The sequence below is a fragment of the Ruditapes philippinarum genome, unplaced genomic scaffold (genome assembly GCF_026571515.1).
Source record: "Ruditapes philippinarum isolate M1 unplaced genomic scaffold, ASM2657151v2 ctg1678_1_1_1_1, whole genome shotgun sequence".
NCBI classification, from domain to species: Eukaryota; Metazoa; Mollusca; class Bivalvia; order Venerida; family Veneridae; genus Ruditapes; species Ruditapes philippinarum.
In genome coordinates this window covers 132422-157235 of record NW_026861405.1, presented here as the reverse complement: position 1 = coordinate 157235, position 24814 = coordinate 132422, and the positions used below count along the sequence as shown (strand labels likewise).

The window sequence follows — 24814 nt, the reverse complement described above, 5'->3', positions numbered from 1 at the left end:
TTATGGTGTACTTTATATAAATTACGACCATTGCGATCTAATTTTACTACATTAGAAATTATAAAACCTCGGTCACACGCAGTTAGGTTTACCGGTATAAGACATGACGATGAACATCTTTACGTGCTTCGACTATGATATTGTCAACTAGATGTCGCTGCGATAAATGTTTAAAAACATTTTGTTGTAAACACTGTCTAATATAAATTATTGTATTACAGATAGCCGTTGATCTAGGAAGTAAATTTAAGTTGATCGATAAGTTGGAAAGTGATAAATAACTTGAACCAGTGAAATTTTGTGTTGAAGGAGAAAATAAACTTCACTTTAATTTCACCTCTGATAACTTTATCAACCTATATGGCGTTGTTGCGTGGAAGCACTCGCCGAGGAGTAGCGAATGTCACAGACGGCCAACAAAAAACGAATATGGAGGAAACTATAGATGATTTCCAACGTGAAACTATGAAATCATTGTGGCATGCATTTGATATGTTAGATATTTCAAATACAGGGACTGTACATGTCTCCCAGCTTAAGGTGAGTCTACCTTTTGTTTACACACATATATACTAGTACAATGTATGCCCATATTTTAAAATATTTATTTTTCCAAAGCGTTTAATTGAAGTTTAGAAAGAAGAAGGCATACTGGCTCGAACTATAGCAGACTTAATGTTTTTTAACAGGTATGAGTCTTATTCAGTTACTATATAATCATTTATTAAGTCTGATGTTTCTGTATCACTAATGCAAAAATAGAGCTTTAAAAGTCTATCACTTGAATTGTGGTTTTTAAAACAGCATTGTTATCAAAGCTGTGTCTGATGAAAAGGTTCTTGTTTATTTATTTAATACTTCCGCATAGCTTTACAGCCGAAACCATAGTAACAATGCGACGTTGTCAAAATATTCTTTGATATAAGTTTGTCACGGAAACATTTCGTTATCAATAAACGGGAAGTTATGCTTTAGTCAACATTGGCAGTGTATAAGTGGGTTCCTCGCCTAACCTATAGTAAATCCTTTCGGAACAAGTTATTATACATTTATACATATGAGCCGCGTCATGACAAAACCAACATAGTGCGTTTGCGACCAGCATGGATCCAGACCAGCCTGTGCATCCGCGCAGTCTGATCAGGATCCATGCTGTTCGCTGTCAGTTCCTCCACTTGTAATAGAGTTGGTAAGCGAACCCACTATGTTGGTTTTGTCGTGACGCGGCTTATATAGATGTTTCGAGTACAATGTTTTCATGTCTGTCAATTTCTTATGTTCAATCCTTGAATATATTAAATTAAAAAACCGTCAGATTGGAGATGACAGCTATAAATTCAGTCTGATAAGATAATATCATATGCATTCATTATGTGCAGGTCAATATATAAACTATATACAGGACTGCATATGAATTCCTTTGTCATTGTTTTTTTTTCTATCTACCTGATAACAGAAACACCACATTTGCAGTTATCTTATCAAATGTGGTCAATAGAGCAATCAATTTATTAATCATCTTGATTTTATACAAACAGGATGATAACACTTATACTCTTTATAACAAACTGATTAAACTGTAGTGTATGTACTTATAGTATAAACTTAAACGAGGATGTCCGCACGCGTGCTATACCAAAATATATCCAACACCAGTCCCCTTATACGTCATGCTGTGGCCAGAAAAACAAACAAATTATCAATCATTATAGATACTAAGTTCATACTGCAAGATACAGTACAACCGCTGCAGGGCGACCCTCGATTGAACAAAAACCTCTTCCCATTTCTTCCATAAGTAAGACTTTTACAATAGATTTAATTCTCTACAGCAACACCCTTCATCTTTGTCTCTCAAAGAACAGTGCAGAAGTTGCACTGTATTTACACTAGTTGTTAGGTTGAGGCTAGTATCTTGTGTTCTGTCTAGTAACTTCACTAGCATAAGCAATATTTGATCAGTCACGGGCTTTTGTTTTTTTTTAATGAAGATATACGCCTTATCTAATAATCCTTTGTTCAGTCGATTCTTTTTCCTTTTCATAGTGATTCTGGTTGTCAATCCATCCGACAGAATCATTGTTAAAAGTCACACAAAAATGGGCAAACCTTTTATTTTAATCATAGGTGAAATGAAATATAAACTATGTTATAAGTATTATGAATTCTTTTTTAGGTAATTACTTCATCAATTGGTTTGAAGATGGGCTTTGACAAAGCAGAGGATATATTAAACAAAGACGGTGTAACAAGCATGGATTTTAACACCTATTTTGACATTGTTAAAACGGAGCTTATTGCCAAACAAGAGTGTCCAGATACCACAGATGAAGCTGTACTCGGTGCTCGCATCAATGCCATTGTGAAGACATGTTGGACGTTCTGTAACTTCGAGAGAAAACATCATTGTAAATCATGCACCTCGGAACACTGTGTGCTTCTCTGGCGCCTATATAATTTCCTGTCAGAGACAGACAGCGACGGAGAACCAGCCATTCCAGTCAACCTTGACCCCGAGGAGGCCGCTCTTCTTCTGAGAGAATTTATAGACATCACTGGACAGCGGAGTAAAGAAAGTGAAATCAAACAGTTTCTTATAGATCATCATGACATTCCGTTAACATTCGCTGAATTTCTAAACGTGTTTGAGAAAGACTATGTGTCGGGTTTATCTAATAAAAATATAACACAAGGATTGAATCATCTATATGATACATATATCCTCAATATTCTTAAGAAAGGTTTGTACAAGTATTATCTCTTATTTTGCTGTAATCACTTAACAAAATAGCATTTCCTATAACGCAGTGTTTTATTGTGCAATGGTGATCATAAGTTTACTCGAAGGGGGTTCAATTATATTTTCTTTGCAAACGGTTTCAAAGTATATGTTTTGTCCTATAAAGCTTTTCTGTTCCGACTAATTTAGATTTATTATGTTAAAGTTTTACAACAATTTGAGTGTTCCGAATTAAAACGAAGATACCCAGATAAAGTTGATATTAACTTCCTTCTAAAGCGCAGTTTTAATGTTTGCATACTATATGTTTTTTTGTGTGTGTTTGCACAACAAATTCTGTAAACATTTGAGTTGTGGTATAAAGATTTACAATCATTACAGATAAGATTAAGAAGAGGGGTTTTAAAGTGAAGACCTGGAAGGAACGCTGGTTGGTCCTTACTCCGTCACAACTTAAGTATTTTATAGGTCCAGACGAGAAAGTTCTTAAAGGGGCAATACATTTTGACAGCGAATGTTCAGTAGAGGTAAATCAAGTTTTAGCTAATATATCCAAAGTTGGCAATATACAAGCATACCTGTATATATAACACAGCGAACAACGCACGAAATATTCGTACTTGAAGGCTAAAATGAAGGTCAAACAAACTATTTTATTAACAAAAATAGTTTCAATAATAATTTAAAACTATTGTAAATAAATGCTTTCTTATAGCATGTAGAAAATATATTTTGGCATGATCGAATATTGACAGTATATTTTGAAACATTGACACATAATTCTGCACATATTTGTGTTTTTTTTACTTAGACATCAAGGTTAATTTGCAACATCCATCATATAAATCTACCATACTTCTTCAAAAACATCGGATATAAAAGATATAGTATTTGTTTAAAGAGTAAAATGTAATCTTTTAAGTGTACTTAAATAATTATACATGTATCAAACCAAGATTTTTGCCTTTATCTTTCGTCATTGAATTGAATCAAACTGCGTGTTTAACTGGAAAATAATGTATTCTTATAACGTTTTTTTCCAAATAAATGTATGGTTTTTTTATAGCAAAATATAAAAAATGAGAAAACACAAAGATACGACGAACTTTGAGTTGATGTATCTTTGTGTTTTCGCATTTCCGGTTTTTGTTGCGAAAAAGTTTAAATACTACATGGCATAAATCAGCCACCATAAATACCACTGTTGTCGACGCATTTAAATGTTGTCAGGACGTTGTGAGTACCCCATAAGTAGCAAGAGATAACTTTTTTAATATTTAATTATTTTCAATTGGAAAAAGTGTAGAACTATTTCTAGTCAATAATACATACAATGGAATATTTTAGGTTGCACGGAAAGTGTAATCGCGTGTTTGAACAGTAATAGCCTATATTGACGCGGTTTCACTTTACGACAAAAAAAACAAAACACAAAACATCTGGAAACATTTGCATGGGCTCCTGGACTAATACACTTTATCCCATTAAAAAGAATGGAATATTAAAAAGTATATTGCCACTGCCTTTTGTTGGTTTTCTGTCACTAGCATATCAAAATGGTCATGTGATATAGGCACTGTGTCGTACATACCAAACATTTACAAAAACTATAATACACTGATTGGTTCCTATTATGAATCTTGATTATTTTCAAATTATTGTCATAATCAATTAACTATTACTCTGTAATTGAAAGAGACAAATGTTTTTAGAATTCTGATTATTTATTTCTCCACCTTGACATAATCCGATTCATTTTCATCAGATTTGTTATTAATGACTTTTAATAGAACTAAAATCTAAAGACATGAGTCACCTCTCTTTCAACAAAAAGTAACAGTGTCGGTTTTTTTATTACTATAAACTAAAAAAAACAAATTTATTATTTTTAATTTTAGGTTTCCCCCCACCGTTTCCAAACTCATAAACCAAAAACGTTTGTGATCAAAAACAACCCCCAAAGAAACCCAAATTGAAAAAGATGGGACATATTTTTAAAATTTTTAAAAATGAAGGGTCAAGGGGGAAAGGTCAAAACATTAATTGGGGTTTAAACAGTTAAAGTTTTTTTTGTTCATACAAAAAATTTATTTTTTTTAAGGGGCTCCAATTTTTTTGAATTTGAAATTTTTGTTTTTTAAAAAAATACTTTTTTAAAGACCTGTAAAAATCAGTAAATTTTCCTTAATTTTAGTATTTAACAGGGTCCTTTTAAATCGTGTTGGAAAAGATCCAAATATCCAAAAAGATGCTGCACGTGAACGCTGTAAGGCGCGTGCAGAGAAGCGCCGACATTTAGCAGACGAAGAGAGAAAACGAAGAGAAGAGGCAGAACTACTGAAAAATAGAGAAAATGAATTAGACGAAGAGAAAAAGGTATGCGTCATATATTTGATAATAATTGTAAACAATATGCATGCAGGAAAATAAGAAACAGATGTTAAATAGCCATATCTGCTTACAAAGAACGAAACATCAAAACGTTACATTACACTACATTAATACAATTTCAGTGCTTGTATTGGCATATACTTGAAAAAATAAGACAATAAAAACTGTGACATTTCAAAAAGTGGAAAGAACGCTAGAGTAGCAACAATCTAGAATAGGCCGTCTCCCATCTTTTTTTTTATTTTTGCCAAATTCTTTTAACAAATTTGTCTGTTATGCTAAAACGGAATTTTTGTTGTTGAGGATTTTTCTTTCATGGTATATTTTGAAAACGTAAAATGTGTAGTACTTTTTTCATACTAGCCGAAACGCTCTAAAAGCAATAGGACAAGCGAAATCTTTCCTGGTTTAAAACTTCTAATTATCTTTAATTTTGTAAAAAGAGGCCCGGTTTTAAGAGGAATTTGTGCGATCAAGGCCCCTTAATGAATTTGGAAGGAACGAAGGGGTAAATAATTAACATTTTTAAAAATGTGTTGTTTTTTTCATAAACAATAAATATTTTTTAATATTTTCTACTATAGCAATAACTATAAATGAAAAGTAATTCTCAGTAAACGCATGGAAACTATTTCTTTTATACTATTTATTGCAGTTATATTCTCATTGACGTGGAAGTTTTCAAATATTTTATTTAGCATCATTAATTTATATAATAATTCAAATCTTCAGAGACGAGAGTCGGCGGAGTCAAAATGGCAGGAGGAACAAGCATACGAGAGTCCGGGGCCCAAAAAAACTCCGGGGAAAATAAGGAGAAAAGCGAGAGCCCGGAGAGGTTTCTTTCTTTAAAGAAAAACAAGGCAAAAAAAAGAGGAAATTGTCAGAAATTTTAAACAAACAGTTTTAAAATAAGGAAATTTTTTGTTTTTCACGTAAAATTTGATTTTTAAAATGTATACTTCAAAAAAAAAATAAACAGATTTCCCCCTTTTCCCCTTTGGAAAAAAACAAACAATTGAAACTAAACTAATTTATAAATTTCCCCAAAAAAGGGGATTTAAGGGAAAGACGTTTTCTCCGTCCTCCGTATGTCCCGTCTTTCTGTCCGGGTTTTCATTCATTTTTTAAGAGCCCTTTATCTTTTGTTTTAAAAGAAGGGAAAACCCTATTAAAACCCTCAAATTTTAATTTTTACGGGGTTATGTAAGAAATTTAAGGCTCTTAAATTAAATAAATACTAAATAAAAAGTCTGTAAACCCAAACTATTTATACCATCGACAGTTAATTTTTGTCTGCAGGATAACTTTTGAATTATTTGAGAAAATATGTTAATTGACATGCAATTATGTTATATCAAAACACGGGTTATGTTTTATTTCCTCTGAAATCAACTTAATGCTGATAGAGTTATGTCTCTTTATATGCAACCTTTTTGTGAACGGTTTTCGCAGGATAACGTTTGCAGGATTTTAATGGTTTGCGTTATTTTGATTTGTCAATATCTCCACTATCAACTCTTAACTGTTTTTTTAAGTTGTCATCGGGATTGTATTGCCACTCTTGTTTGTTAAAAAAATAGAAAAAAATATGATGAAATTTATGCCGTATATTTAATATATTTAGCCCAAACTTGCACGTTTGGAGAGAAAGAGTATGCTTCGTTTCATTTTACAAGATTTCATCTACTATTGACTTGGAGAGTACTAAATATGACAACAACTTTATAAAGGATATGATTTTTTGTATTGGATAAAATGTTATTGTTATTCATTTGAGAAATCACGGAAACGATAGCTAATTTTTCTTTCGCGACAATAGACTTATTCATACTTAAGTTGTTGCATCAGAATCTAATGCCATCAAGTAATAAGTACTTATCTATACTGAGAATAGTTGAGTTTTTCCCAGTTATTCCGTAGGTACATACAAACTTTTACAGATACAGCATCGAAAATAAGCGCAATAAGTTGACTAATCTATTGTGACGGGTAGTAGTGCTGCAAATTCATAGGGTAAAATGACACCGAAGTGGTCTATCTCAGCCAACAGCAAGTTTTATATACCAAATTGTTTGTCTGGGTCTCTAGTTTCCGGAATGAATATTCATTTGGTTCAAGTCCGATGCGTAGCTTAAAAATCCAAAATGGCGTCAAAGATGGCCGCCAAATCCCTAAATATTCTAGAATATTAATATTTGCTCATATGTGTTTCCGCTTTTGTATTTCAAGTGAAATATTTGCACGGAAGATATCATTTAAAGCGTTTTATACGAAGAGATTTAATTTTATTGGAGAAAACAGATTTCTTTTTGCTTTTTTATACGTAAATAAGCAAAATAATGCTAAACATATGGGTTTTTGCTATGGTACTCTTGTCTTAGCTTAAACAGAGAAATATCTATTAATTATTTTGTTATTCCACTATTGTTATATATTCATGAGAGTAAATGCTTTAATGCATTCATATCATATCTTAAGAAATCTTTCTTTGTAATTATGCAGTAAGACATATAAAATGAGATGCGGTACATTAAAATAGTTTTTCAATGTAAGGTTGTAACTGGTACTAATTTGTTCTATCAATTATTTCCCCAAATTTTGTGTTTTCTGTCAAATTACAGCTTCTTTAGTGCAGTCCATGTAACTGACTAACATAATAAACCAGGAATATGATAATTTGCTTCTGGTTATTTAATGAATTATTGATCAAATCGTACCCCACCCACTAATGAATAAAAATCTAGAGAAACTCTGACCCCTCAATTATACTGATTATATGGAATGACAATATTTACGTAAGTTAATAAACACAACGTGATTTTCAAAGTGTGATACTATTACAGGTATCCTGCCAGATCTAAAAATATGTTCAAAAATGTGTTACCAATTTAATAAGCATGATTTTATTTGTAAGTTCACCTTAGGATTTGAAAAGTACAATGTATGCAAAACAACCTCTGTTCATTTATTTATATGTTACACACCTTTTTATGTCAAATGAAATGTAATTTATTTTTTAAAGTTTCTTAAATTGACAAAACACTCATTTAAAAAGTTTGATATTTTGATCATTCGGTTTCATGAAACATGCATAGTAGTCGGATAAAACATAATGTTTATATGAAAATCATTCAGCTTGGCATTATAATTGTGTTTGTGTTATTTAAATTCCTTCTAATTGACCTTTTTAGATTTGTGTGGTTTCTTTTAAATAGTGTATAACAACCCTTTGGATATGTTACCAGCTTTTAAAGAGTATATTTTGACATTTATTCCCGTTTTATAAATCCATTTTATTTAGTATTCCCCATTGTTCTCTATTTCTTTTGGACAATATGTTGTATCTCGTGAAATTGCACAAACATTTATTACATTGAAGATACCATGATCACTTTCGTATGAATACATCTATGGACGTGTCTTCACTTCCTTTAAGTGTACCAGTTTATGTAAAATTGAGAATTCTGCTTAAGCCGGTGCAAGGGGGTGTGGATGGTAACTTGCAATTACCACTACCGGTATGTTCCTATATGACGACACAGTGTAAATAAAATAAATCCCCGCCAAGCAAAATTCTAACAATTGTTATGGTTACATTACACGAAATAAATAAAAGAATACATGATCGTGTAAATATGTACAATTAAGGTACAGCCTAATTACCATAACCAAAGTATTCGATGCCTTAAAGGAAGGCAGAGCAACAAGAACATCACTTACCAAGACAGAAGACGAAATTAAAACAATTAAGAACTCACAAAACGTCAAAAATGAAAATGTTGCAGGCTCGGTTTGATTGAGCCTGTTCATGAACGGCACTGTCAAGTGCAAACTACAGTACACGCCCCCTAGCACCGAATTAAGCAGAATTCAACTTTTAATCATGGTTATGGTGAACTTTTGGATTAAGAAACAATCGCAGACGCGCTTATAATGTGGTTATAGGAACCTTCAATGTGACACGTTAGTGTCATTCCATAAAAGCGGCGTATGGTCCCCAAGTACAAGAATGTGTGTGCCCTAAACAAGAAAACAATGAGCGTAACTAATTAAATAGAATTTTGAAAAGGGATCAGAGGTTATGAAGCCTGCATGCCACAGATAAGCTGTCAGCTCCACATAAGCTGTCAGCTCCACATAAATCAGGCCTGTTTATACCTAGACGTCAAAGAGTTTTTCAAGTACAATTAAATTTTAAATATATCTGATTTACAACGACAGGACTTTGTAAAATATTTACGTAATTTATGATAGATGTAGCCAGTAATAAATAAATTGCGTTCATTAGAATCATCCACACGACAGCAGGCAAATCTAATTAACCTAGAAATATATATACCCAATATGATGTTGCATGAAGTACTTGTGAACAGTTAACAATGTTACATGTATTTAAAAAAAACAATTATCATAGATTTTAGTTACTGTGTTATTGTTAATGATAAAAATGTTTAAATTTGAAAATATTAAGAGTTTGTTATAATCATTTTACGTTCACTTGGATTTAAGATTTCACTTGATCAAATTTGATTATTCATGTTAAGGATATCATATAGGTAGCGGTAAGTGCTATTTAATGCAACGTATAGCCTTCGGTTGCGAAATAGTAGAGAGACTTAACATATAATCCCTCTAGTAACAATACAAAATTAAATATAAAGTAAACTAACATGTCATTGGCATTATGATTGTGAAAATCAGGAAAAGAGAAGATCCCTTGAGAGCAATTAAACATGGCAAAGTTGATAATTCAAACTATGTTTGATGGGGTCTGTTCATGAGAGACCATATCTCACGTCTCTTAGTACCGACTAAGTAGTACCCAATCCTCAACTATAAAAGTTTTGCAATCAATGATCCCGAAGGACCTAGTCGTCCAGTTAGCTCAATAGGTAGAGCGTTGGACTGTGAATCGGGCAACCAGTGTTTGATTCCCGGACGGGGCAGGTCACTTTCGTTGTAATTGATCATGAAATAGTTTCTACAGTTATTCGCACTGTACTACTGTTCTGCTATGTACAGAAGTTTCAGTTCCTTGCAAAAGTGAGGGCAACTAGTACTGGTAAACTGCTTGACAGACTGTCCAGGAACGATTCGGTGGCTGAACTACATGTATGCTCTGGTAAATTCAATATGGTTTCTGCCGTGATCCGGATTGAAAACTACCGACACAAACACCACCATCCCGTAGGACCTATTGATATTACACTGTTAACCTGCAGACTCGGTTTGATTGAGCCTGTTCATGGACGGTACTGGAAAGTGCATATTTCTCTACGCCCCCCACCCCCCATCCCCCAGCACATAGTATTGCTATCAAGTACCCGCCAGGGAAAAGATTAGCTATTTTCGTCCAATTGAAAGCTCTTCTTAATTCCTCCCATGAAGTTAACAACAAACTTGAAACAAAATGCTCAAAATCATACACAGGAGCTGTCAGTAGGACAGCATGCTCGACTATTCTCGGTGCTTGATAGTAAAAAAATTTGGACATAATATTGTAAAAAAAAGCTTGATACAGTGACCTCCTCTATACACAGGTTGAGATAATGATGGTGAACAAGTGTGCAAGGTCCCAAAGCGATTTGTCGATGGAATTCTGAAATTATCTGAGGTGGTAATGTAAATTCAAAGTTGAAAAAGGGGCATAATTCTGTCAAAATGCTTGATAGACCTCCACCAGTGCTCAAGTGGAGGGCATGATGGTAAACATGTGTGCAAGTTTCAAAGACATATGTCAATGGACTTTGAGATGGTATGCAAACTTTAACGCCGACGCTTGGGCGACTAGGATAGTTGTCCTTAACCATCGAATAGTTGAGCTAAAAAGAAACTGCCCTCATAATATATATTTTCAATTCACTCAATATATATATTTTATATATATATATATATATATATATATATATATATATATATATATATATATATATATATATATATATATATATTATATATATATATATATATATATATATATATATATATATATATATTGAATATTTTATTCATAATTAAGATCCAGTCTAGCAGAAAATTCTCTTGCTGTAAACTGAATAACCTACCCATTTTAAATGTTCTAGTAAATTACATTTTACATTTTAATATATATATTATATCCGTCATCAATAATGACAAAACTTCAAATATGGTTCAATTGTAGATTATCATATGTTAAGCCAATGCCTTAAAACAAGAGCTGCTTGTCAGACAGCTCGTTCGGATATTTAAAATCAACAGCCTGCATAATAAAGAAATTCTCTTATTCATAAAGTAGTACATGTATAACTCTTTGAAATAAAAACATGTTAGAGGGAAGTAACCTACAATAATGATCTAAAGATGTATTTAGTTTAAAGTGCATTGCCTCAATGGTTGTGGAGATAAATCTTGTCCGAGAAATTCTGTAAGTTAATAAATAGATATTATTATTTCCTAATAAATGCTTAGCTTATGGGTATTGAACAGTGACCTACTAGTATAATCAAAATCACATTTGAAGACTAACAATGAATGTTTATGGCTAAGGAGAAACAAACTTGCAAACAAATCCTTAACAAAAGGCTAACACAAGGTCAACGCAAATACCGAATTGCAGGTCAGTAAATTAGTTCCTTATTGTATGCATAAAACAAATAAAAGAGATATTTCAACATTTAGACACACATGCAGGGCATTTTCTATGAAAGGTAAGATGTCTCATCACTAACCAATTAAATAAAATTGTTTTTTTTTTAATATCACTATTATAAAATAAAACGAAAACGTATTTAATTTAAAGTTGACTCCCCGTTCGTAATACCCCACCCACTTTGTATATGAATTTAGATCAATAAAACACATTTATGGCATAGTTCGCTTATTCTAACTTATTCTAAATATGTGTAGATATAGTTTTAAAGCTGTATTAAACGAAATCATGAATGTTATTCAGTTTAAACAGGAATAAAACTAATAAGTTACACATATTCAGAAAAGGACACCCAGTTTGCAACATATTTTTTCTTCTTCGTTAAAATTAGGCGATGAAAACTAGAAAAAAGTCAATAAAGTGCAAATTTATAGCATGAGTAAGTTTAAAATAAGAAATTTTATGTAAAATTTCAATTGATTTACAAAACTGAAAAAGGAAATAAGCCAACGTAAATATACTAGAATATTTAGGGATTTTGGCGGCCATCTTTGACGCCATCTTGGATATCTTAGCTTCGCATCGGGGTTGGGCCAAATGAATATCCATTCCAGAAACTACAGATCCAGACGAACATTTTGGTATATGAAACTTGCTGTTGGCTGACATAGACCACTTACCCCTCTAAATAGGCTAGTAAAATGGGCTGAATTGCAGCACTATAGAGCACCGAGAAGCTGTAACAGTATAAGGTTGTTTGTACCTACGTCCTTGCTGAGAAAACCCCACATTTGCCGAGTTCCGAATGAAACTTTTTGTGTTTAAAATGTATATTAGATATTGTAACTTTCTGTTAAACAGATTACTAGAGGAAGAGTTCGAGAAAAGAGAAGAGCTAGAAAGACTTAAGAAACAGCAAGAGGAAATGTTACAAGCAGAAAGAGAGCAGAAAGCTGTCCTAGAGATTGACCGTAAAGAACAAGAGAGACAACTAGCCGAGGCACAAGCTAAGCTTGAACAATTAGAGCGTGACAAAGCCGCAGCGGCAGATAAAATGCAGGTACGAGATTACCAATAAGTAACTTACTATTGTTTCAGGAAGCTATAATATTTTTACATGATAAAAACCTCAAGATATCTGGATATTCAGATATATTTAGTTTATTATATTACATTACATTATAGATTTGTTTAGTTCATATTACTTCGGCATATTACATAATAATACTATGGTATCTAATTGTAACACCAAGTGCACCGATTGATCTTTAAAGTAGATTTGTTTGAGGACTTTAAACAATGTCTCATAAAGTGCACAGATGTGAGGTTTGTGATGACAATGTACTCGTCGACCAACGTTTGTCGTTATCAATAATTAATTAAAACAACATCTTCTAAACCACAAGTTATATAAATTGCTGCAGTCTAATGGATAAGTAGGCCACAAGAGCTAGAAAAGACTTTTTTTTTCAAAATATTCTCAGCAGAAACTACGCTGCCTAAAGCTACTTGGCATGTAATATCGCCTTGTGATCCGTTAAAAAGTAGTATAAATCTTGTCCCTGGGGTCACATAGTTTATATAAACTGACATAGAAAAATGTAATTTTTTGTGTGTGAAACTACAATATCCATGCACGATGTTCACCAAAGTCAAGATCAGGATCTCAATTTAGGTTTCAGAACATCTCCATCGTTTATCACATGTATTTGATATTCAATATCAACCAAAAACATATTATGCCTCAGAAATACATGAGGAAAAGTTAAACCAGTGTTTGATAATGTATGTTTTGATAATGAATGTAGACCCTCTTAGATACATGACAAGTTAATAAATCAACGTTTAGCGTAAAATAATTGTCATAAATGCAACACAGGTATTTTGTCTCACCTACAAAATACAATATATATTTTTACAATTTTGCATATCACGCGGAACCATAGCCCTATATTGTATTTTCTTATGCAATTTCAGTATATTTACATTGGCGTTTTTTTACACGGAATGAAGGACAGATTTTTACTAAACTTGCATTTCAATTAGTTGAATAAGATTTTGCAAATCATTCCTTAATAAGATTATTTTAAACACTTTCATGATCATTACGTTATTTTAGATTTCTTCGAAGCTTCACAAAGAAGAGACAACTTTTTAAGTATATGTATTACCATTTATCTACACATACATAGTAACATTGGATATGTGTATTTTATATTTAGATAAATATCAATTAGAATTGTAGCTGAACTTTGCTTTACGAATTTCATCATTACGTCTGCTCAACGCATACGTTTAACACCGTTGGTGCTTCGATTCAAACTAGATGTGCGATTGCCGGTGATACTGTTATGCTTTAAATCTTTGAAAATTCATTCTAGGTGGTTCTCTTTTCTGATAATTTAGAGCATTTTTCTTAAATATTAAAAAAATGGAACCGTAGTTCGGCCTTGTGACTATTATAACGTGCGTTTATTTTCTCACATCCTCAGATTATATTTTGAGAGAGTAAAATGCAAAACTCTACAATATGTTTCGCTGAAAACAGTGTTCATCTTGATATTAATGTTTAATTTTATATATCAAAGGCATTTTACCTCTTAATTTTGATCAAATTATACTTGTATTGACTACCGACAGCCGCTAGTAAAGTTTCAGTGTCAACATTTATATTTTGTCTAGTGCTGAAGGTGTGAGCAAGGTGCTACAAGTATGTATCTTATTTTAACTTTAGTTTGTTACTGGTTGCTATACTTCCGGTCACGTTTTAGCGCAAATTTGGAATGTATTAAAAATGCAGATAACAATAACTCATCTTAGATCTCCGTCTTTCAAAAAGCAAGGAATTCTATTAAAGTACAACATTTAATTAGTAGATCTTTTATTAAATAAAATGACTAACACCTCTCAAAATAAGTTTGAATTACCAATTAGTACGAACTATTTTATCACAATTTACCTGTTAATTACATTTTCTTATGTTATCTCTTAGTTTAATGATAATAAATCCTAATGTTTCTAACTAGACTCAGAAAATAACTAAATAATTCTCTCTCACATAGCATCATTAACAGAAAACACGTACATGTGTTTTGAAAGAATAAATGCAAAAAAAAAAACAACAGTAAAACTGTCATTTACAAGGACAAATTTAGATTTCAAATTTGTCATTAAACATCATATTTATCGAATCTGGGAATGCGTTATAGACAATCTTGCTAAGGTAGAAATGACACACTATGCGAATACCTGGAGCACCTGAAAAAAACAATGTTGCTGTATTTACTTTTTGACACTGATACTATACCTAAACCAGTTGGTAGTAATATGAAAATGTATTTTTGATCACTTTTATATGTTAAATACAACATTTGTATCAAGTTTTACGCTGATTTCAGCCATGTAAGTTGAAAAGTTTTACACTGTATTCTATGGAAATTCACACACTATAACAGCAGACTGGTCGAACTACTGTTTTACTTGTAGAAAAAGATATACCAAAATTATAGAAATAACCAAAAACAATAAATACACCTACGTTGGTTTTTCCAAATTCAGCAGCGGAAATCGCACATTTTATTTGAAACAAAGCACAAATGTGCTAAAGGTGTGCATTGCTTGAGTGGACATGATCATGGAATGGCGTAGATATCATGGGTAATTGTCATATTGGTGTAAGGTGAAGCTTCGCGATATATTTTGGATATAAGATTCGATTATATATATTCTAGCATATTTCAAGTTAAATACTATTATGTCATTTTAATTGCCTATTCGAGTCATGCATGACTTGTTAATGTGTATGTTAAATCAACTTTCATTCCCCCATTTAAATACTTTATAACTGGTTTAAAATGATATCATCATTTGTATTAATGCAGTGTTTATGGTTTGTTATTATACTAAATAGTAAATAGTAAATACTAATCTACATTGTATCACATATACTTAGAAAAACCTTTTCAGATTCTCGCTGGCAAGTACAAGTCATATGCATCGCAATGCTTTATCACGATACATTCACATAAAATGTTTTGGAATCAAATTTTCCATTGCAGCTTTGACAAATCACGGGATTTCAATTTTCCTTATACAATTCAACGACTTTCTTCAAATTAATTTGTTATCTAATGTTTGAGTTTCATAAAAAAAGTTTGCCCATCTTTATTATAAATGAAAACACGTAACCTTGTGGTTCGTTTATTTCAGGAAGCGGCAGAGAAACTACAAAAAGCTGAGAAAGATCGCCACATCATGGAAGAGAAAGTAAAGCTGTGGAAAACACCAGTCGGATTGGCAAGACCTATTCAACCACATGCTGAACCATTAGTGACACACAGAGGATTAGGGGCATTCTGTGACAAAGACTTTTTAAAGAAGGCATCTGGCACAAAAGAAAATGAAGATAGTGAAAGTTGCGGTTTTGATAAGCTAGAAAATGATGAAAGCTCAGATAAAGTCACAGATGACAGTGAAAATACAAACACAGTCATGATATCAAAAGAAAATGATATTGAAGAGAAAGTGATCGATGGTAGGACTGACTCAGAAATTAAAAACGAATCTTATAAAGAAAGTTCAAATTCTGATCCCCACCAACAAGATATGCAAGAAACAGAGGAAGAATCTATTATTGATTGCATGCAAACTGGTAATGCCGAAAACAAGTCTGAATGTGACTCTGAAACAAATACTAATGAGGTTCTTGACAACGTTAGTCCAGTATCAAGCTTGACAGAAATTGCGTCAGAACAAAGTGATGAAGTTGCCAAAACAGAATCTGATTTCAATAATGGAGATAAAGTATGTAGTGAAATAGGACATGAAGGATCCGTTATTGATACAGAGAATATAAATTCTAAGGCAGACGACCTAAACCTCGAGAAAATGAAAAACTTACATTGTGGTGACAGCATTGAGGATACAGACAAAATAGATGAAACTAATTCGTGTTCTGAACAAAATGAAATAAATGGAACAGGAAGTGGGTTGGATGAATCATAATTAATTGATGACTTGACACACCAAACTGCATACATGTAGATATAATGATAGACATGCATGTACATTTTACATATTTTTTGTTTCCCCCCTGTGATTACTAATTAATTCTAATATATTTAAGATGCACTATTTTAATAAAGAGACTAATTAAATGCATACAAACAATAGTAGTGTATCTTTTATGTATGAGAAGAGTGTATTTTTATCGCTGGTAAGGATGGATGGTATAGATTTGGCATTGTCCGCCCGGCTGTTTGTCCGTCTCTCAAGGGAGATTGATCAAATCGGCTTAAGTTTTACCTATGCCAATAGATTCCTATTTTACAAACTTACTTACCAAAACAATAGTCTATGGTATTGAAAAGTTACATTTCCGTGGCTTACCTATTGCTGCAATTGATATATAGTTCCCGATGTTTATTTATCTCCCTTGCCAAAAGTGTGAGTTAATATTCTATACTATATAGCACCAATATAGTAAAGTATTTATATCAGCCTTTATAGCATGATGAAAAACAATATGTATGGTTAAGCCATTCTGACAAGTTGGGTTTATCTTAAGTTCTAATTATTCCAATGGAATCATAATTTACAAATACAATGTCTATGATCTCGGCAAGTTATATAACCGTGGAGAGTGAATTTCCTTTCTATCACTTCATAGGTAATGATTATGCCATTTCGAAAAGATGAATGAATTTTAAGAATTCCATTTCATGCAGAATTCTGGTTGCCATGGCAACAAAATAAAACAACAACAACGAAAACAACAACAACAAAAAAAGACAAACAAAACACTATAAACATCTCAAAAATCGCCAGGCTTAGTGCTTAGGAATATGGTATGAAACATTGTCTTGGGGTCATCTACCAAGATTGTTACATAATAGGCATTATGTTATAAATTGACCGCCGTCCCGAAGCTATAAGTAAAATCTGAAACTGCTAAGGCTAAAGTTAAGATAATTGGCTCTACTTAGGTTGTTTAAATTATAGCCCTTCGGTCAAAAACTGAGCTTTGGTATTTGGCATGAAACCTTGTCTTGCGGACCTTAAGAATTTGCAAATTATAGCCCTGGTATTAAATATTGACAATACCTTGAGGTGGTCATGGGTTTTCCTTATATGTGTAGAGAAAAATCATCTCATTTTGGAACCGCAAAGGCTAGATCTTAATACATCTTATATGACATGATACATTGTCTAGTGGATCTCTACATAAATAATTTAACATGCCAACTTTGCTATCAGCTGGGCTAGATTGTGACACAGTGACCTGCATTTTTTTGTATTCAAATTGGAATATGTAAATAGTAAAGATTAAAGATCGAAGTTTTATTAAATTTTTGTAAATTTGTTTTGACCTACTTTCTTGGGTTTTGGAGTTACAATTTTGAATTTTAGACAAGTAAAATTATTACAAAAATATGTAACAGCGTTCCCGAGTTTATTAAAGAACGACAACTCGTCCGAGACTACAAGAAATATTCATTTTTTAATTCAGTTTAAATTTATATTTGTATCAGATATGATACCTTAAAAATCTTGTAACTGTTGGTATCTAATTAGTATCAAATTTTATGTAATTAAAATTTAATATACGCAATGGGCAATCGGGGGAAACTTTAAGAATTTTGTTGGTTTAAGGCCTATAAATGCTAATACAATGCAAAATGATAATATTTTATTGGCATGTACTTTTAAATATTTTTTATAATCGACAAATAAAACTCACAAATTTATTTGAAATATTTTGCATGCTATACTAGCAAATAAAAATACATCATAAATATGCATAGTCATATATTCAACACGTTTGAAGCAATTTGCTAAAATAGTCCAGCAAAAAAGTAGAATTAATATATTTTTTTCACTTTATATTTTAGGCAGTCTATGAACATTACACAGCCATTTCATAATCTACTAAGTCTATTCAAATTTGTCAGTCTTCGTATTTGATAGTCTATCTCACTGTATTCTCTGGTATTTTGAGCGATGTTTGAGCTAGAAATTTTGTTCGCATTCAAAAATATGATGCTGTAAACAATGTCACTTACCGATCTATATCTTAGTTTGTTGATCAGACCAGCGATAGAGAAAATAAGCTTCTATGGAACTGAAGTAGCTGGGACTGCAAGTACATACCTTGCTATATTGGGGAAATTCATCACTTTTCAAGCACTCTAAAGGTTGGTTTGTCAGCAGATAACTAGCAATTTCGTTTTCCGTCGATTTTGATTTGATTTACGGAGTTTGAATGTCTACACGTGCGGGGATACATAATGAAATTTCGTCAACTTCCTGTGGCGAAACATTTCGCTGTTCATGTCAGGAAAGGCAGACGTTTGTATTGAGGGTCTAATAGGGATGCTAGCATGAGCTGTGATTTGGCAGTCTCTATATATTTTGGCTTAAAACGCTTATTGACTGCACAGCCGATATAATAACTTTAACTTTTACAATTACGCTATGATCAGCATTTCTCTTTTCAAACCCGATGGAAAGACACTTGCGATTCTGTAGACACGACGTAGTGGTATCAGTAACATTCTTGAGAAGAGAACTACGCTCAATATGAAGAAAAGTAATACATGTATCTGTCCCCCGCTCTGCCAGGCCAATATAGCGGTTTTGTTTTGATGTCAATGTGACTGAAAGTTTGATAAAGTTTGTGCAACTTGTTATGTTTTGCATTCATCGATCGCGGACTGTTTAAGATGACTGATATCGCAGAATGGGACTTTTCACGGCAGTTTGATAATCTAAGTCCGCACTTCTACAAGGAGTAAGGTGTGTGTGTGTGGGGGGGGGGGGGCTGGTGGGCTAGGCCAAGTATAAAAAGTCCATGTACCACACGTAAGCTATGCATTACTTTTATACTTGTATAGTAGGTTTTTAAAAGTAGCAATAATGTTTACAATATATGTTTAAAAATGCATTTAACAACACTTTTACTTGCTGTAAAGGTCTATAAGAATAAATATAAGCACACTACTATATTTATATTCAAACCGTTTGCATATGTTGCTATTTTCTATTTTTGCGACGCCTACAAGTTCCGGACGAATAGGGTTTGACAGGTGGGTCTGTTACAGGCTTGTCTGTTGTGGTGTTTGTGGGCGGGTCAGTAGGATTAGTGGGCGGATCAGGAGTTACGTTAGCTGGAAAATTGTTGTAGAATTCTCCCAGGGCCGTAAGTTTTGAAGATCCAATTTCAAACAGATTTGCTGCCTCTGTTATGAAAGAAGTTGTTTCAGCTCTTCGATGGACATACCAGGCGTACCTGTAACATAAAGGTATTGATATGTAAGTAATGGATTAAACACAGGAAAGCATGTTTTATCTGTTGTGTCGTAAATAAAGTTACTATTGGTCTTTTACAAACGTAAAACATAGGGGTGCGTGGATGAGCAATGGCAGAAAAAATATAAACAAGTTATTATATTTTGATTTAGTTTAAATCGCTGTTTGATAATGTTGTAAATGTTTCTATTACAGAAAAGCTGCTCATCTCCAATGTTGATACACGTCAAAATACACAGCAAATGGCAATAATCATTTCTTTACTTCGAACAGTTTATGTCATGGCAACTTGAAAAGAATGAAATCCACTTATCTCTTCTCTGGCCAGCAAAAATCTTAAACAATGTTGCAACCTGCCTTCGTAGGCAGATAATTATGTATTTGATGTAAACAATACAAGTACAATTTTATAAAATTGACGTAATACATTTATTGCGAATGATCGGTAAATTATTTCGAAAAATACTATAGAGACTTTAGAATATTGCATACTTGTATACTTGATCACTTTCCTCGAGTAAGGGTAAAACTGACGCCATATAATCCAGCTCTTCCTGGGGGTCTGTTGCGTAAGGGCAGGCAAATTCTGTCAGCCAAATTGGTAGTTGGTATTTCTGGTACAGTTCGTCAATCCAACGCATAGTTTGCTGTGCTTTACACGAATACATGTGGGTCGCTATATAACCCACTCCACAAGGTGGTCGGTTTGTGTTCCCGCAAAGACTGAAGAAAAACTCATCGAACCATTCTATATAACTCGCACTGTGGCATCCTGATCCGCATCTAGCCGCTGCAGGACTTGCTATCTTTTTGTTGTCTGCCTCTTGTTCCACAATATACCATGCGTCAGCGGCCTCTTGGGCAGTGAGGTTCGACTGACTTTTATGGTTTGGCTCATTAAAACCAAGAACAATATCGTATCTGTCATCAACACTGTACCTGTCTGGACTCCAACTCGGATTATACCCCCAGATTATTGGGACGAAAAGGGGAACATATTTTTCATCGATTTTACATCCGCTTTTCTCTTCTATTTGTTTAAGATTTGCATCCCAGTTGTACCTGAAGTAAAATTAAAACAAATATACAACTTGTGTTTAGAGTATAAGCACAAGTCATCGATAGGAAACATCCTTGGTAAAATGACACAATACCATAATCATCAACAACAGCAACAACTATAACAACATGTTTGAAGCATTTAACATATTAACAAAAATCTTGTTACTGGTACATTAACGTGTCTCCTTGTTTCAAATGGGCCAGTTAAGATCATGGTGAAGATCACTATAACCTATTGCAGTTGCTTTTTACAGTTGTTAGCAAACTTAGTATATATAGCAATCTTATGTGGACAACTCGCTTTGGATTGCTAGGCAACTAGGGTTATGGTTTCAAATCTATTACTACTTTAGGAATATATTCTAACTTGGTATATAAAACTTTATAGAAACTTTATTTTGGATAGCTTTTGGGCACCCCATGATATTTATAAACAACATAGGTTTGGTTATAACTAGTCGCATGGGTTAGGTGTTTGGTCTTAATAAGCTATATGTGCTTGGCTATCATAAGCTTCGTGTTTTGGTTGTAATAAACTACATTTGTTCGGTTATAATAAACTACATACATGTGTTTAACTATAATAAACTACGTGTGTTTAACTATAATAAGCTACATGTATTTAACTATAATAAGCTACATGTGTTTAACTATAATAAACTACGTGTGTTTAACTATAATAAGCTACATGTGTTTAACTATAATAAGCTAGTAATAAGCGTGTGTTGTGTTATAGTAAGCTTTATGTGTTTGGTTAGCATAAGCTGAATAAATTGTATGAAGCAACACATGTTTGGTGGTAATAAGCTTCGTATGTTTGATAATTATACGCTGTATGTGTTTGGTTATTGTCATTTGTTATTGTCTGTAATATCATAAATTAACTTACCACCAGGAAATGTTAGCTAACGCATCTAAATCGCCACATTTAAATGCCATCAGGTCTATCCCGTATCCTTTCTTAACTGATCCATCAGTAGTAGACAATACCAATGAAGTCAGCAATATAATGTATGCACCATTAGCAAAAGCTAAAATAAAAATGAAACATACATAATATGAAGTGGAATATATAGGAGCGAAATATAATACTGGCTAGATTTTCGTCAGTCTGAATTCTTTTTTTTTCAAATATGAAAAAAATAATATTGAATGAATCAGCGATGCATTCTTTTAAAGCAATTAATTTTAGCCTCAGTTATGTAAAATAATATTTCAATCAAAATTTTGATTGGTCATATGTGATTTGGTTATACGTTCAGCTTTTGAAGTCAATTTTTGCGACGAACACACCTTTGCAATTCATAAATATGAAATGCTGTCCTCAGCCAAATTACACATAAATAAGTGAATACGATTAAATAAAAAGTTCATAAAAATATAAGTTAGTAAATCAAAAAGCACTTCCATTGTTCTTAATGAACAGTTTAACAACTTTTTGAATGAAAAGTCATAGTTTGAAAACAAAAACACTCATTATTAACCTGTCCAACACCGAAGAACACAGGAAAAAAATAATTTGCTCTCCATTACATTTTTTGACAAGTCAATTTTGTTTACAAGTGATTGATAAATAAACTTGACCTCGCATGAACTACCCCCGCATGAATGGTATCGAAAATTGATGCGGTAAACATTAAAGTATACACAAGAGCGATGAGTGATCACATGCGTCGCCTGCTGACAGTCAATTAAGTACATGTAGTTTATTTAGGGGTGATTGACCAGTTTGTTAATCTATAAACATGATCAGGGTCTTGAAACGCAAGACACTACTCTTTACTCGTGCTTCGAAGAAATTGAAGTTCTGATAATTATACTAGTATAGCATTAGCTGTACAAGATTTACAACCAAATACAAAAACTGATATGTAAATGGCTGAACTTCATTTTTCACCTTATTCCCATCAAAAAATATAGCCCTTGCCAATTTATCAAAAGTTAATGACTGCTTTTGAATTTCCTTTGAACAAGTGTTTTTTTTTTGTTGTTGTTGTTGTTTTTTTGTTGTTGTTTTTTGGGAGGGGGGGAGGGAGGTGACGATCAAAACAGTTTGTTGGCATGTTTAGCTTTCTAAGTGAAAGATACATACAGATGTATAACTGATTTTTTTAACTTTAATTTTGTTACATATTTTGTGTGTAATTAGCGCTCTTTATGATGTAATCTACCCGTCAAAAATTAATGGGAAAACATTTTTCAATAGAATGTTATTGCAGATTATTTAAAGGTTCCTACTTTCTAAAAAAGGGCCCTCATAACATCCTAGCTTGAGTTTTGAAAAGTGGCCATAACTTGATTTCCGTACGGTAAACTTTGTTTAAATTTTGCACACAGATGTACTTTAAGGTATACATCTGACTTATGATGTCAATTTTTTAGTTCCTGATAGTGCCCATTAGGGTCCTAATACCTTAAGATACGGTTGTAAATTGTGTTAGTCCGCCCGCAGTAAGAGAGCATCGAATTTGTAATCAAATGGTAGATTGTTCGATGTTTAGGGGTAGAGGTTTACCGCGACAATCGATCTTGAACATAGAGTCTTATTGTCATTTGTCTCTCACCAAGGGTTTAAATTTTGGATTAGTTGACCAAAAAAAAAAACATAGGGAGATGTGACCAAAATGTTTTGCACATTTAGCTCACAGAAGTTCTAATGACAAGATATTAGACATTTTTGAAATTTGCACTTCGCTATTATCGTGTTTTTACGTCTGCCCAGCATGTCAAAATTATCACAATGCCAATAACTTTTAAATTTTGGATTAGGATGAACTATAAGCATTTACTCATTTGATATTGAAAAGTTCTATATGCTATCAGCACTTTGATTAATTATAAAATCATTAATTATGGTTTGAAATACGTGAAAGGGAATTTTTTGTAGACTAGAATGGTGTCAAGGATTCTGTTTTTCCTTAATAAACGGCTGAATTACCTTTAATTACTTTTTTTTTTAAAAAAACATTAGGGAGTAAAAGGCAGCATAAAATGTTTGTCTAGACGCAATATCTTTTTTTAAGAAAAAAAATGACACACAATGTCTTAGATGTTATAATGATGTAAGTTTTTGTAAGTTTGGTGACAAAAGAGTAAAAAATTATTATTTCGATACAAAAATTATACCATTCTTGTTCAAAATTACGTCTTCTCAAAGACATCATTTAAAAAAAAAACGCATCATTTAAAAACTATTTTTTTTCAATTGATTTTAGTAATGTATCCTCGAAATATCGTTTTCATAAGTTGCTGCCAATGTTCTTTTCAAACGATATGCTGATATTAGTTTTAAATTTAATTGGTAACTCAAAGCCCAACTGGACGTGCGAGAAACCAACAATATAAATAAATATAATGGAAAATTAAGAATATTACAATTTTGGATTTGAAGAATGAGTATCATTATTAACAAACTAATACATATATATACAAAAATAATTTTTGGCAGAAGATTTTCAAACAAAGTATAACATTTCTGCTTCCCTTATTCATCGATTGTCAAAAATGCCACACAAACAAATGAAATTGTCGCACAGAAATATATGCAGATCCACCAAAGTGAATCCGTCCAAGTTTATAAAACAATTTTAGCATTTTTTTGTCCTTTGCCTTCTGTAGGTTTATTTAATGCCCAAATTGATTAAAATTAAAAGTATATAAATAAAAATTACCTTACCCAT

At 32.5% G+C, this 24814-nt stretch overlaps 3 protein-coding genes across 3 annotated transcripts; 1 reads left to right on the top strand and 2 right to left on the bottom strand.

The window, feature by feature from the left end:
* Nucleotides 1-81: 81 nt before the first annotated feature.
* Nucleotides 82-16936, top strand: LOC132715511 (switch-associated protein 70-like). The gene is made up of 7 exons (XM_060698517.1): nucleotides 82-540; nucleotides 2177-2741; nucleotides 3122-3328; nucleotides 4935-5143; nucleotides 5864-5969; nucleotides 12545-12825; nucleotides 15975-16936. Exons 1-7 carry the CDS (start codon nucleotides 361-363, stop codon nucleotides 16767-16769), a joined length of 2343 nt encoding a protein of 780 aa, XP_060554500.1. The 5' UTR covers nucleotides 82-360; the 3' UTR covers nucleotides 16770-16936.
* Nucleotides 16937-19611: 2675 nt separating this feature from the next.
* Nucleotides 19612-21180, bottom strand: LOC132715525 (uncharacterized). Its single transcript, XM_060698535.1, has 2 exons — nucleotides 20565-21180; nucleotides 19612-20052 (listed from the first exon to the last, which is right to left on the bottom strand). The coding sequence occupies exons 1-2, from the start codon at nucleotides 20738-20740 to the stop codon at nucleotides 19797-19799; spliced, it is 432 nt and encodes a 143-aa protein (XP_060554518.1). The 5' UTR covers nucleotides 20741-21180; the 3' UTR covers nucleotides 19612-19796.
* LOC132715510 (uncharacterized) lies at nucleotides 20749-24814 on the bottom strand. The gene is made up of 4 exons (XM_060698516.1): nucleotides 24811-24814; nucleotides 22024-22165; nucleotides 20836-21134; nucleotides 20749-20795 (listed from the first exon to the last, which is right to left on the bottom strand). The coding sequence occupies exons 1-4, from the start codon at nucleotides 24812-24814 to the stop codon at nucleotides 20749-20751; spliced, it is 492 nt and encodes a 163-aa protein (XP_060554499.1).

What these genes read in the sequence shown, in the direction of transcription:
- LOC132715525 (XM_060698535.1), bottom strand. Translation starts at nt 20,740, where the DNA reads ATGTATTCGTGTAAAGCACAGCAAACTATGCGTTGGATTGACGAACTG. An exon ending in GAAAGTGATCAAGTATACAA is followed by an intron (nt 20,053 to 20,564) that starts GTATGCAATATT and finishes TTTATGTTACAG; the next exon opens with GTACGCCTGGTATGTCCATC.
- LOC132715510 (XM_060698516.1), bottom strand. An exon ending in TTAGCTAACATTTCCTGGTG is followed by an intron (nt 21,135 to 22,023) that starts GTAAGTTAATTT and finishes ATTTTACTTCAG; the next exon opens with GTACAACTGGGATGCAAATC. An exon ending in ATGCGGATCAGGATGCCACA is followed by an intron (nt 20,796 to 20,835) that starts GTGCGAGTTATA and finishes GTTTTTCTTCAG; the next exon opens with TCTTTGCGGGAACACAAACC.
- LOC132715511 (XM_060698517.1), top strand. Translation starts at nt 361, where the DNA reads ATGGCGTTGTTGCGTGGAAGCACTCGCCGAGGAGTAGCGAATGTCACA. An exon ending in TCATATATTTGATAATAATT is followed by an intron (nt 5,144 to 5,863) that starts GTAAACAATATG and finishes TCAAATCTTCAG; the next exon opens with AGACGAGAGTCGGCGGAGTC. An exon ending in CAGCGGCAGATAAAATGCAG is followed by an intron (nt 12,826 to 15,974) that starts GTACGAGATTAC and finishes CGTTTATTTCAG; the next exon opens with GAAGCGGCAGAGAAACTACA.